General features: G+C 42.6%; 2 protein-coding genes across 2 annotated transcripts in view; one reads left to right on the top strand and one right to left on the bottom strand.

Annotated features, from left to right (window-relative positions):
* LOC144601114 (uncharacterized) overlaps positions 1-15,453 on the top strand; it is a 552,083-nt gene that overhangs the window by 107,279 nt on the left and 429,351 nt on the right. The gene's annotated exons all lie outside the window — the stretch shown is intronic.
* On the bottom strand, positions 5,099-7,354 carry LOC144601202 (putative G-protein coupled receptor 139). Its single transcript, XM_078413175.1, has 2 exons — positions 7,285-7,354; positions 5,099-5,988 (listed from the first exon to the last, which is right to left on the bottom strand). Exons 1-2 carry the CDS (start codon positions 7,352-7,354, stop codon positions 5,099-5,101), a joined length of 960 nt encoding a protein of 319 aa, XP_078269301.1.

Raw genomic sequence — 15,453 nt, 5'->3', positions numbered from 1 at the left:
CAATGTTGCGGATGTATAAAAAAAACATTTTCTCTTTCGGAAAATTTGCCGCCGGAAAAAGCATTAATTCAAGGAAGAAACATGGAGTCGTCGGAATTTGTTGATTCAAGTGGTATACAGATCCCAAAATATCATTAAAACACTTTTCTGGGCCCATATGCGCAATCTATACGGTTTCTCAGCAGCACTATATGGTTTCATTTGACCTTATCACATCAGCTAGAGCAAGCCAACTATGATATTTGCCACCATCTCGATGTGTTGATTATCCAACCAGCTCAAATTGCATGTAGGGGGTGGATGCGATAATGAGAAAAGTGTGAACTAGCTTGATGGTTAGCGAGGACGTTGGAGAAAAGGGCGTGTTTCCGAGCTGTATATTTCAATCAATCAATCAAGCACTCATCAATCAATTAATCAATAAATGAAATGAACATTAGTTATGGCAGTCATTCAATTAAGTAGTTCACGGCACACATTAACACACGTCGAGATGAACGTTAACCGTGACTAACAATGTAACTGGAGGCTCATAACTATTGACAAACTTCGGTCGATCCCGTATTCGAGCGGAGATGAGTTGCGCAGTCTCAGTAGCCCAGGGAGAAAGCAGCTGAAATCAAACCAGAGCACTCCACAAATATTTACTGGGTCTGTCGTCTTACCTTCTCACAAAAGTCTGTGACTGCTTAAATATCAGATATTACACATCATAACATAGATTCCAGACGTTAAATATATATTGTTGAACAAAGAGCGAAAAAGTAGTAAATAGTAATAAATAATGAAAGTATTAAATAAATTAATATCAGTAAACATAAATCACTGCCTCTGTCGTTTTCTTATAATCGCTTACTTGAATGCCAACCAATTCGTATTCTGCATCATGCTCTGCTCAGGTCGGATACCAGAAGCATATTTCGCACTATCCCCCTTGGATATATCCCACATGTCCTCCGAGCTCAACGTCCAACGATGGAGCAACGCAATGTTTCTCCTTGTTCCCGACATGCACACAGAGAGAAATAGCGAGCGATAGAATTAAAGAGGCGGGGGGGGGGAGGGTGGTGTTGTGGTGGTGGTGGTGGGGGGGGGGGGTTAGGGGGCGAGGAGAGGGAGACAACGAGAGAAAGAGAAAAAAATACGCTGTAGCTATATTTGGGAAGGGTTGCAGAGAAACACCGGGAGCTATAGACCAGTAATTTTAACATCTGTGGCAGACAAGTCACTGGAGATGATTCTGAGATCAGATTTATATGTATTTGGAAAAGTAGGTTGGTAAAAAATGTGGGAAAACCAGGTTGGTAAAGCATTTCTTTGTGGGTGATCATGTCTCACGAATTTGACAGTATTTTCGAAGATGTAACCAAGAATGTTGATCAGGGCGGAACCGTAGACGTGGTCATTGTGGGCTTCAGAAGGGCATTTGCTAAGGTTCCACATGGCAGGCTGATCTGGAACGTTCAATCGTATAGAATCCAGAGAGGGCGTGATAACTAGATATAGATTGGCTTACAGTAATTGTAAGAACCAGAGGGTAGCGGTGGCAGTTTGTTATTCGGATCGGCGCTCTGAGTATAGTGAGTGGGATGCCTCAAAGATTTCGTCTTGGGCTCAGTGCCGCTTGTTATCTATATCAATAATTTGGATTAAAATGTAAAAGGCATGATTACTAAGCTTGCAGATGATACTGAAATAGATGGCATCGTATACAGTGAAGAAGGTTATCAAGAATTAGAGCGAAATCTCGATCAGCTGGGTAACTGGGCCTAGGAATAGGAAATGGACGGTCATTAGAATAAGTGTGCGGTGTTGCAGGGGACTCTGAAGCCGGAAGGCTGCAATTCTACCGCTACGCCACTATGCCACTCTATGCAGTCATATCATATCATATCATATATCTACAGCCGGAAACAGGCCTTTTCGGCCCTCCAAGTCCGTGCCGCCCAGCGATCCCCGTACATTAACACTATCCTACACCCACTAGGGACAATTTTTCACATTTACCCAGCCAATTAACCTACATACCTATACGTCTTTGGAGTGTGGGAGGAAACCGAAGATCTCGGAGAAAACCCACGCAGGTCACGGGGAGAACGTACAAACTCCTTACAGTGCAGCACCCGTAGTCAGAATCGAACCTGAGTCTCCGGCGCTGCATTCGCTGTAAAGCAGCAACTCTACCGCTGCGCTACCGTGCCGCCCATAAATGTACCACGTTTTAAGTCCTTAAATGTACCACGTTTTAAGCCAAACATTTATAATTATTCGCCTTTGATGATAAGGAAGATTTGTGTCATTATTTGATTTGTATCTGGGCCAACGGCTACGAAGAACAGGCAGGAAAGTGGATGTCAGACCAAAATCATATTGAATTCACGATGCTATAAAATTTACCCGAAAAACTGATGATGTTATTTTATTGAAAACAACAATCAACTTTCCAGGTTTGGGAGTAGTATAGAGCTTCTCTAAAAAAAACATTCTAGCACATGGTACTCAACACTTAATTTTTTTTTAACGTGGGAACGTGGGAAATGAAAAAATATATACAGACATTGTTGCATTGCTTCACTTGTTTGTGCAGATCTACAGTAACCCATAGCTTTGAAGGTCTAATGGGCTATTGGGTGATGAAATACATGATAAAATAGACAATAAGTAACATAGCATCTCATGATGCGGGTTGCATCAGTCCACGGATAAGGCTACCAGATTAAAAATGGTGCTTAGTAAACAAAGTCTAGTATTTACCAGCAATACGCCGAAAGTTGTGAACCAGTTGATCGAACAATGTAGTGCCCTGCTGATTGGTTTTGTGAGAATATCGCTCGATATTCCAAGATATTGGTTCAGATTATAAACACGAAAAAAGTCTGAATCTGTTTCGAAAAAAAAAGAAATCCAAAATTGCTGACGTTGGCACCTGGAATGCACAATATAAAATGTTTGAAATAATTAGCAAGGTCTGCAGTCATGTGCAGAGAGTGAAACAGAATGAATGTTTAAGGTTGATGACAATCCATCAGAATAAACACAATTTGAAAAATATGCTTGTCTTATACTGTTGCGAGGCGGGAGTGGTGCATTAATAAAATGTTTGACTGTGATATGGAGGATATTGATGTTAGCTAAGGGAGGGTCATCAGACTTTTGCCAATGACAACGAATCTGTCTGGAGAAGGTATAAACAGAGGAAGAGGAGTTAGATTTTTTTTAAACGTCCTGCGATATAGAGTAGCACCATTCATAGGAATTCAGACATGAAGGAAAATGCTGGAAAATATTATGGGTCAGGCGTATAAAAATCTGAGATAATGTTCCATTCTCATTGCCACATTCCACGACGAATAAAACCTGTTAGAGGTCAAGGTATTTTCATCAAATCTGGGCCGCAATCAAAATCATAAGATCATAAAAGATAGGAGCAGAATTGGGCCACTCGACCAATCATGACTACTCCGCCATTCAATCATGGTTGAACTATCTCTCCCTCTCCCTCTCCCTCCTGCCTTCTTCCCATAACATCTGACACCCGTACTAATCAAGAATCTATCCCTCTCTGCCTTCAAAATAACCACTGACTTGGCCTCCACAGCCTTCTGTGGCAAAGAATTCCACAGATTCACCACCCTCTGGCAAAATAAATTCCTCTTTATCTCCTTCCTAAAAGAACGTCATTTAATTCTGAGGCTATGACCTCTAGTCCTTGACTCTCCCATTAGTGGAAACATCCTCTCCACATGCACTCTGTCAAAGCCTTTCACTACGTTTCACTTCTCTACGTTTCAATGAGCCCCCCCCCCCTCATTCTTCTAAACTCCAGCGAGTACAGGCCCAGTGCCGTCAAACGCTCATCATATGTTAAAATGGAAATGGAATCACTTCTGGAAATTTCACTTTTGTTTTAATCTTCTGCCACCCATGCTCGATTCCATATTATTTTGTTTTCCCGCTCGGTTTACAATTGTCTCATTTACAACAACTATAGGCAGATCAGTAATTATTCTACACATCCTTCCTCACCTCAATCTAGGGACCCGTTGCAAATGAGACAGGGCTTCATCTGCACCTCCTCTAACCGTATCTACTGCATACAGTCTTCCGGAAGTGGTCTCCAACGGAGAGACCAAGTGCAGACTTGACGACCGTTTGGCTGAACACGTGTTCTGTCCGCCAAGGCCTAATGAATATTCCGGTTGCGAAGCATTCAAGCTCCCCTTCCAATTTCCATACTGACCTTTGTGGCCTGGGCCTACTTCATGTCCAGAATGAGGCCGCATTCAAAGGGGAGGGACAACACCATGGGCTCAGCGATGGCGCAGCGGTAAATCTGCTTCCGTCCAGCGCCGGAGACCCGGGTTCGACACTGACTACGAGTGCTGTCATTACGGAGCTTGTACGTTCTGCTCGTTACCTGCGTAGGTGTTCTCCTGGAGCTCCGGTTTCCTTCCACACTCCAAATAAGTACAGGTTTGTAGGGTAATTGGCTTGGTAAATTTGTAAATTGCCTCTCGGATGTGCAGGATTGTTTTAGTATGCGGGGGGCGCTGGTCGGCGCGGACTCGGTGGACCGAAGGGCCTGTTTCTGCACTGTTTCTCTAAACTAAACTAATTTAAACTAAGCTGATACAATTTCAACTCATACTATTCTTGAGTAGCTTACAATCCAAATATATCATCATTGAATTTTCCAAGTTTAGGTAACTACCAGCCTCCTCCGTTGTTCATATATGGGCAGCACAGGTCCAAAGTTCGCAGGATTCAAAATATCAGTTTGGTCGAAGAAAAATTGCAAGCACGTCTTTCTTTGGGCATCCAAAGACGGGAGATATTGAAGGTTCAAAGGAGAATGAATCCATCGTTGCTTTTATTATCGAGGAAAATTTAAGATGACACATAAAAGGATGAATGAAAAATTAAAATAGACTTGTTTACGATAGTTTAATGTTCTTTTGCGTTGTTACGTAATTCAAACAAGAGATGACCGTACGACTTTTAGGAGAAAGCATGTTGTAATTCTGAAAGCCTTGCTGAGTGAATTAACGGGGTAGACGAGGGGACGAAATTAGGCTCGAATTGGGCATGATAATTTTTTTCATGATTTCACCAAGTTAATAACGAGATTCACCGGGTATTTTAAACCATTTTTAAATTCTTCTCTGAACTTCTTCTGAGTCACCCCATAAATACACGTGTTTGTGCAACAGCTCAGAAGCGCCAACATAAATCCGCCTTCTTGGAGAACAGTGTTTGGTGTATAATTCACCTTTGTAAAATGCACATAAATGACATTGGCAATATACGTTGTCCATAACGCAATGAAACACCCTGAGATACTGAAAAGTAAAATGATTGACTTTTTACGGTTTTCCACCTCAGGATCATTCTGATTTTCTCCTTTATTCTCGATCCGAAGTCTTCTGCGGGCTCTGTTTGCCGCTAAAATATGCTTTACAGTAAAAACATTTAGAAACAACATCAATAGGAAGGGGAGACATGGGTTTAAAATACGCTGAAGCCAGTCAAACGCTATCCATGCAGGTTCAACATAGAAACTTCCTTTCAGATTGCAGAACCAAGCGACTTCATTGATGATGTACAAAGGCTCATACAAAAAATACCAAGGGATGTTCTTTGTACAGCATACAGCACAAATGGTTCCAATGACGACAGCCGCCATTTTCTGAGAGCAATATTTTGTTTTCAGTTTTTGGCAACAAATGGCTACAAACCTGTTGAAGGTAAATGCCACCGTTAGCCAGACAGAACTGTCGATGGCTGCGTAGGTTAGAGCCAATTTCAGTCGGCAGACTGGAGTGATAGAGAGAAAGATGTCTGGAAAATGTATGGCAGTGACGCGATTTAGGATCACCGCCATGATCAGAACGAGGAGATCAGTCGCTGCCATGCCTACCAAATACCACGTGATGCACCTGGAAAGACCGCACCTTCCACGGGACAGGATCACAATCGTCACTATATTACCTGATCGAAAATAGAAAACAATTACTGAGCAGATTAAAAGACCAGGAGTAAAAAGATACCTTTCAATGTTTCCACGCCCAGTGGGCAAACGCGGGCAAGATTGTGGGTATGCGCTGTGAAGGAAAGCCCTGCACATGGATTGCCTTGATATCCTTCTAACTGTTAATGGTGATGGAGGCATTTTAGAGTTTTGAAATTCCTCGACGAGATCAGAAACCTTTCTATATGTCTGAAGAAAGAGTGCGACACCTCAGAAGCTGAGAAAACTGGCACACTGTTTTGTTTCAAGCGGCTATCATGTATTTTAAATGGAATATACTGATCTGATCGGTGGAAGGACACGAAGTCAGGCAGGTAAGCGAATGCAGAACGCAGAAATGCAAGAACATCTTGCCAATTGATCAGGAGAATCGATTCTTTCAGACTTTTCAAGAGACGTGGTTCTGCAGAATGGATACGCTGATTGAAAAGAACGCCGTGGGATAGGAAGCCACATGGTTAGATAAAATAAAACAAGTCCGGGGTATTAGTTGAGAAAAGCTTCCTGATGGAGTTCGCATTCAATGGTTTTCCGGCAAGGAAAAAGAATCTTGAAAGTTTTGTTCTATTTCAACGCTAGTTTTCGGAATATCCCACAAACCTAGTGATAAACTGGTAGTGAGGTGGTCGGGTGAGATCGGGTGGTGATTGCCCTCTGCCGCCGCCTCTGGCGCAGCGTTGCACCACAGGTGGAAGGCAGGGCGCGGGTGGAGCCCATTTGTTAAAGTCAGCCCCCCCCCCGGCCCATGGGCCGCGACTCCCTGACCCCCCTCCCTCCCTCATTGGCCGTCACTCGGGCGAGTCCCATTATGGTGTCACACGCTGAACATGGCAAGAAATTGGTTTTATTGGGGAATTTATTAACTTTAAAATCTCTCTGACTTTAAAAATATAAGTCCAATTTCAAGGAAACTTGGATGAAAGGGTCCCCAGTAGAAAGGTGAGTAAGGTGGTCATAATATTGCCGCACTATCGTGTGACAGGGCACAGAAATACGGTTCACAGGCATCGGCAAACATCCTTCAGACTAACATCCCTCAGATTAACATCCCTCAGACTAACAGAGAGTTTTAGTAATATATAGATAGCATTGAACAGTCATTATAAAAAAGGCAACAAAAAAATTGTGTCCATAGAATCCGAATAGGATATCTAATGAGCAACAAACAAATCAAAAGCTACATTCTATTTATTTTGGAAAAGGAAAGGCAGACATCAAATTGATCTTCAAATGCAGCATGGTTCGCTGGACCTTACCTGGAACACCCACAACAGCCAGAAAATGGTAGTATATTATAGAGACCAGACCCGTTACTTGTCCATGCATTTTCCAACTGTGCCTCTCCCAGTGGCAACCAACACTGTGGCAGCTTGCAATGTTAAGACGGTCCTTAAATCTTATTTTAGAGAACTGGGTTGAGGCAATTAACCCGCTTCACCGCGAGTACAAACAGATTATCTTGCGTCATCATGAGTCACGTTTTACTCCAACCCTTCGGCATCATTTCATTTCTCTTCGCAGTGTACATCACATGGATGTCGCATTCTTTTCAACATAATAATCCAAATGTTTCATATTATTTTAATCAACTTTGCTCGTAAAATAAAACGGCAACTGGTAACTCCAAAGTCCAAGTTTACCACGGGCGACGAGATGCCCGTGTATATCGTGACGGGCAACGTCTACGACCCACAGAATACCATAGACACTGCATTGTTCCCAGGTTATCATTTGGACGAGATAGATCCTCCGATCTCTATTCAATCATCTCAGTTTTAACGAACACCTTCTCAGAAAGTCCATACATTTTCCCGACGTTTATGTCATAGAGAAATAGTCACAGTTCTTAAATATAAAGTAATGAACGATTTTCGAAATGGTATCTTCACTCTTTTTCTTCCAACATGTACAGCACGATGTATGCTTTAAAAACCTACTGGTATATTTCGATGCGGCTACTGGTGTTTACTGTTTTATTTCACATTTCGATGCGGCTACAAATTTTGAAAAAGTCAGTCATAATTTCTAGCCTATCAAGTTAAGATTCAAACGATGTTATTCCACAAAATAAATATGTCTGTATGGGTAGTATTTTAGCGTCCTACACCTCAAAAAGAGTTATTTGGCCCACCATGTCCTTACTAACATTTAAATCATTTCTATATTAATCGCATTTCCAAATACTCGGCCAGAATCCACCCAGCTTCCGGTGTTTCCGGTTCTCGTTGTAATACTTCTCGAATGGTAGAAATCTAATGCGCACTAGCTGAGAACGCGCCCAATGTCCACCACAGTCTCGGCACGACCTTCGACATTTCAATGAACCCTTGACAATTGCAAAAGATCTCTGGAAATTACCTGTAAATGTCTATCGGTTTCCTTAAGCCCACGTGTTCTGTTAAAAAAAACGTGGCTGTGAATGATGGGTCCTGGTTATCGCACCGTGATTGCATAAACCGCTTGGTACCCACTGATGTGATGATAAAAATCTATTTCGTAGATAATCATGATAAATTCAATTTTATAGAAGCACCGCACTAACCAGAGTCCCGTATTCAAATGGACATTATTTATCGAGTTCCGAACGTCCTCAGGGAAAAAACTCAGAATGCATACTAGTGATAACGACAGCGTTGATTTTAAAGAAATAATATCCCCGTTAATTGTATTGGTTGGAAACTAACGCATTCAACTTTACATTTTGCTAATAAATGTACAGATAAGCGATTGTGTCGCATAAAATTAATGTAATGATATCTGACAACATGAAAACCTGGTTTCTTATGTCAAGATGACATTCGGCCAATCTCTATACCTGCCCTATACTTTGTCCAATATACTATACTTTCTCCTGCAATACTTTGAAGATTTTGTGAAACAGTGGACGAGAACGTCGCTGTAAGTTGCGATGACTCTATCAGTGATCGCAAGGGTAAAGGAAGTCGAAGGCGGCGTGGACAGAGCCCCCCGCGGTCGGTGGAATCGGCGAGGCGAGGGGCCCCGCGGATCGGAGCTCGCGGGAACCTGGGTCGGCGGAGCCCGCGGCCAAGGTTGAAGCTAATGCGCCGCCAGTCGACCTAGCCATGTGGCTGGGGTCTGCGACGCCACTGATGGGTGCGGAGAGGACACAGCAGCGTTAGTAGAGTGGTCGTTACGGCGATGGGGACGCCGACCGACGGACCGGAAGGACGAAGTGGAATGAGGAGGCCCCTTCCGGGGAGGGGGGGCGCCATGAGGGATAGGGAAGAACAATGGACAATGGAGGACCCGGTGTGCGAGGGCCGCCGTAAAAGGGGCGGGGGAGGGGGACAACAAAAGCGGACCTGGCGCGGATACTGTATATACTTTGTAACTTGTGTCAGCCACCTTATGTGGCGACTACTTGCATACCCTGGGTATGCAAGCAAAGAATTTCACTCTGACTTGCCATATGTGACAATAAAGTATAAAGTATTCATTCATTCATTCATTCATTCATTCATTCATTCATTCATTCATTCATTCATTCATTCATTCATTCATTCATTCATTCATTCGTTCGTTCATTTATTCATTCATTTATTCCTTCATTCATTCATTAATTAATGAATTAATTCGTTCATCCATTCGTTAATTAATTAATTGCTTCATTAATTGATTAATTGACTCATTCAAATAAATAACGGATTGCGAGCAATGGAAACATACAGTCTTCTTCAACCATACAGACTGACTTAATTGGCGAGTGTCAACTAGACAGATTCACAGTTCAGATGGGAAACAAATGAGCTGCACATTACTTAGTCAGGTAATGCTGTAGATTTAATCAAATTAAAATAGAGACCGTTTATCTGTACCCTAAAAACGAAACCAATCCAAACCTTCATGTATCAATAAAGACTCCAGATTAACCTTTTTTTTACCAAATGGAAAGGGATATTTCCGAGGTTCCATCTCCCCCGTGATGAATTTGGAGATGGGCATATTGATGCACATTACTGTTGGACCCACTCTTTCCCGACAGAAATAGGAAGTGCAACTATTCCCCTGTTCACATGTATTGCTTTTAGTGAAATGTAAAATAAAGCTGTGCGGAAAAATGGAACGAACCATCCTTAATGTTACTGCACTGGCGGATATGACATACACTAATTTCTCGTGACATACGTTTTAAAGAGTAATTTAAAAATTGCTGTCAGAAAGACTTAAATTTAAAAAAATTAAAAATCAAACATTCGAGGTGAACCGGCGTGAAGAGATACAAACATGAAGTGTGTATTGATGGTGAGAAAAGCGACACAATTAAAACATAGAGATCACGGAGAAAAGATTAAGGGGGTAAATGCTCAGAATTATACAAATAACTAAAACCTGTATCGACAAGGATGACTTAACTGAACCAAATTATCCAGGGCTGTCTCATCAAACTACGGAACACCCCAGAGCCAATTGCAAACTATTTGTCAGAAACATGCGCAGGGTGTCGTCACTTTTTAGAATACTTTTTGAGAAGCCCTTAAGGTTTGTTATCGGATTATTTTTATGTTTTTTCGACGCTGCCAGGTTTCTGTGTGAAAAACAATAAGATTCGTGATGCCATTGGATACATAGGTCATACGAGTACATTTAAGATCGGTAGCGGTAGATGAGTGGGTAATGTGCACCATTATTCAAGCAGAATTTGAAGGCAGGAAGGCATTTATTAACGCCAGTCATAGTTACCAAAGAACAATATAATGAAACTGGTAGAAAAATCTTGTTGTTTTAGCCTGCATCTTTTTCTGGATGTAGAAACAAAGAACTTGGTCTTGGTCGGATGGCTCAGTTGCCTGATAACAGCTGAGAAGAAACTGTCCCTGAATCTAGACGTGTCCGTTTTCAAACTTCTGTCGATGGAACAGAGGCTCGAGGATTATAACTGCGAACTCAAGAAGTGAAAAGCCGGGACCTATAAGTAGTGTAGTTGATTTCGAACTTTATAGGAGGAGTCGATGGGCATACAGAACCGAATGGGAGGGTAATAGGAGACCCTGTGGGCAGAGATCGATGGAAACAGACGAGTGGACAAAATCGGGCCATCGGGCGCTTCAGGCCTACTTTCATGGGATTCCACCACACCCCCCCCCCCCAAGTAAATTTGAAGAGGCCAATTATGAACAATCAGTGAGGTGAATATTTTAACATTCGCTGCCATTGACTCGTGTACACAGAGTCAGTAAAGCTACGTCCAATTGGACTTACATCTGGTGACCATTTCATGTCCATAATCATCAGAACATAGCATGTCAGATCGGTGGAGGAATGGGTAACAGTTAATTTGAGTGGATAGACAATAAGTGTTTTATTTGAATGTTTTAACCTGTTCTGGACATTATGGTAAAAGGTATTGCATCAATCAATTCTCGAGCTTTCCTTTATATATATATTTTTTTGTTGCATTTAACCGATTTTCTTTTAAATGAGGCTCAGCGCAAAATAAACACGATTATTGTATACGACAAATAACATGCCACGAAAGTAAATAATTTTAACGATGTACCTTACAATATGTCCACACTTCCAACTTTAAGGCGTAGAATATCCTATTTATTAAAAAGCAATTGACCTTCTCTTGCCATACGAAATGCGTCCACAAGGTGGCGCAGTTCTGCAGCGAGTGGAAATGCATCCTCAGATCACTAGAGACCCGTGCTTTATCCAGTTCTGTCTGTGAACAGATTACGCGTTCTCGCCATGACGCTCACCGGTTGTTCGGAATTCCCCCCACGTCCCAAAGAGTTCGTTTATTTAGCCACTGTAAAATTACCCTTGGTATGTAGGTGAACGTTACAATAAGGGGGTAGGGGAAATTGTTGGGAGCACGGCGCAATAAAATAGGATTAGTGTTTGGTTCTCCTCGTTGACGAGCTGGCCGGAGGACCTGTTTCTGTGGTGTCTTACTCCATGACTCTATTTCGCTGTGTCGATTTTGGGAAATACTACGCCAAATACCGCTCCGCCTGCACACTCTACCTTCACCTGCAGGTTTCCACAGCGAAATTCCTGTCATATTACTTTATATTTAATAAACACTGCAAGAGATTTCAGTACTCATCTCTGACGCCCAAACTGCAAATAATTCTTCTCTTATTGCTGTTGGTTTCAGTTGATCTGATTTATGAAAAGTGCATCCAGAACTTAACCTGATTGAGGATGGAAGCATGTGGGAGCACAAAACTGCGGTCATATGGGCAGTGAGAGCACAGGAAGAAAATATCAAGGTCACGCCATCAAGTGATGCCACTACTCACCCCCTCACCAAGTAAATTTACAAAGGCCACTTTCGAACAATGAGGTGAAACATTTAACATTCGGTGTCATCGACTAGTAAAACTACGTCCAATTCGACTTAGCTATGGTGACCATTTGATGTACGTAATCACCGGAGGTTGGCATGTTAGAACGGAGAAGGAAGGGGAAAGCTCAACCGTTCATTTGATTGGATGGACACTGAATATTTTATTTGAATGTTTTAACATGCCTTGAGCTTTTGGTAAATACAAATTATAATGTGATATCAACGAGGTGGGACATTGAACATTCGGTGTCCTTGGTTCGTGCACCCAAAGCCAGCTAAGTATCAAGTAATATCAAGTCGAAGGTATTTATTCACAAAATGCTGGAGTAACTCAGCAGGTCAGGCAGCATCTCAGGAGAGAATGAATGGGTGACGTTTCGGGTCGAGAATAAATACCTTCGATTTGTACCAGCATCTGTAGTTATTTTCTTATACTAAGTAATATCAAGTAATACCGAGCATGCCGTGAAAATGTGATGCCCGAAATCACCAGAATTTGGAGTGTCAGACCAAAGAAGGAAGGGAAATGTTTAACTGTTACCTAACCTGCACCTCCTCCAACCTAATCCTTTGTATCCGTTGTTCTCGATGTGGCCACTTAATCATGGGAGTTATCTATAGGCCCCCAAACAGTAGCCTCGACTTAGGGTGCAAGTTAAATCAGGAGATAAAATTGGCGTGTCAAAAATGTAATGCTACGGTGGTTATGGGAGATTTCAACATGCAGGTAGACTGGGAAAATCAGGTTGGAAATGGACCCCAGGAAAAAGAGTTTGTAGAGTGCCTTCGAGATGGATTCTTAGAACAGCTTGTACTGGAGCCTACCAGGGAGAAGGCAATTCTGGATTTAGTGTTGTGTAATGATCCTGATCTGATAAGGGGACTAGAGGTAAAAGAGCCATTAGGAGGCAGTGATCACAACATGATAAGTTTTACTCTGCAAATGGAAAGGCAGAAGGGAAAATCGGAAGTGTCGGTATTACAGTATAGCAAAGGGGATTACAGAGGCATGAGGCGGGAGCTGGCCAAAATTGATTGGAAGGAGGCCCTAGCAGGGAAGACGGTAGAACAGCAATGGCAGGTATTCCTGGGAATAATGCAGAGGTTGCAGGATCAATTTATTCCAAAGAGGTGGAAAGACTCTAAGGGGAGTAAGAGACACCTGTGGCTGACAAGGGAAGTCAGGGACAGCATAAAAATTAAGGAGAGGAAGTATAACATAGCAAAGAAGAGTGGGAAGACAGAGGATTGGGATTCTTTTAAAGAGCAACAAAAGTTAACTAAAAAGGCAATACGAGGAGAAAAGATGAGCTACGAGGGTAAACTAGCCAATAATATAAAGGAGGATAGCAAAAGTTTTTTTAGGTACGTGAAGAGGAAAAAAATAGTCAAGGCAAATGTGGGTCCCTTGAAGACAGAAGCAGGGGAATTTATTATGGGGAACAAAGAAATGGCAGACGAGTTAAACCGTTACTTTGGATCTGTCTTCACTGAGGAAGATACACACAATCTCCCAAATGTTCTAGGGGCTGGAGAACCTAGGGTGATGGAGGAACTGAAGGAAATCCACGTTAGGCAGGAAATGGTTTTGGGTAGACTGATGGGACTGAAGGCTGATAAATCCCCAGGGCCTGATGGTCTGCATCCCAGAGTACTTAAGGAGGTGGCGCTAGAAATAGTGGAAGCATTGGAGATCATTTTTCAATGTTCTATAGATTCAGGATCAGTTCCTGTGGATTGGAGAATAGCAAATGTTATCCCACTTTTTAAGAAAGGAGGGAGAGAGAAAACGGGTAATTATAGACCAGTTAGTCTGACATCAGTGGTGGGGAAAATGCTGGAGTCAATTATAAAAGACGAAATTGCTGAGCATTTGGATAGCAGTAACGGGATCGTTCCGAGTCAGCATGGATTTACGAAGGGGAAATCATGCTTGACAAATCTACTGGAATTTTTTGAGGATGTAACTAGGAAAATTGACAAGGGAGAGTCAGTGGATGTGGTGTACCTCGACTTTCAGAAAGCCTTCGACAAGGTCCCACATAGGAGATTAGTGGGCAAAATTAGGGCACATGGTATTGGGGGTAGGGTACTGACATGGATAGAAAATTGGTTAACAGACAGAAAGCAAAGAGTGGGGATAAATGGGTCCCTTTCGGAATGGCAGGCAGTGACCAGTGGGGTACCGCAAGGTTCGGTGCTGGGACCCCAGCTATTTACGATATACATTAATGACTTAGACGAAGGGATTAAAAGTACCATTAGCAAATTTGCAGATGATACTAAGTTGGGGGGTAGTGTGAATTGTGAGGAAGATGCAATAAGGCTGCAGGGTGACCTGGACAGGTTGTGTGAGTGGGCGGATACATGGCAGATGCAGTTTAATGTAGATAAGTGTGAGGTTATTCACTTTGGAAGTAAGAATAGAAAGGCAGATTATTATCTGAATGGTGTCAAGTTAGGAGGAGGGGGAGTTCAACGTGATCTGGGTGTCCTAGTGCATCAGTCAATGAAAGGAAGCATGCAGGTTCAGCAGGCAGTGAAGAAAGCCAATGGAATGTTGGCCTTCGTAACAAGAGGAGTTGAGTATAGGAGCAAAGAGGTCCTTCTACAGTTGTACCGGGCCCTGGTGAGACCGCACCTGGAGTACTGTGTGCAGTTTTGGTCTCCAAATTTGAGGAAGGATATTCTTGCTATGGAGGGCGTGCAGCGTAGGTTCACTAGATTAATTCCCGGAATGGCGGGACTGTCGTATGTTGAAAGGCTGGAGCGATTGGGCTTGTATACACTGGAATTTAGAAGGATGAGGGGGGATCTTATTGAAACATATAAGATAATTAGGGGATTGGACACATTAGAGGCAGATAACATGTTCCCAATGTTGGGGGAGTCCAGAACAAGGGGCCACAGTTTGAGAATAAGGGGTAGGCCATTTAGAACGGAGATGAGGAAGAACTTTTTCAGTCAGAGGGTGGTGAAGGTGTGGAATTCTCTGCCTCAGAAGGCAGTGGAGGCCAGTTCGTTGGATGCTTTCAAGAGAGAGCTGGATAGAGCTCTTAAGGATAGCGGAGTGAGGGGGTATGGGGAGAAGGCAGGAACGGGGTACTGA

This window comes from Rhinoraja longicauda, chromosome 16, assembly GCF_053455715.1.
Source record: "Rhinoraja longicauda isolate Sanriku21f chromosome 16, sRhiLon1.1, whole genome shotgun sequence".
In the NCBI taxonomy this organism is placed as follows: domain Eukaryota; kingdom Metazoa; phylum Chordata; class Chondrichthyes; order Rajiformes; family Arhynchobatidae; genus Rhinoraja; species Rhinoraja longicauda.
The sequence above is the reverse complement of the archived record's forward strand: the minus strand, read 5'-3'. Positions and strand labels throughout refer to the sequence as shown.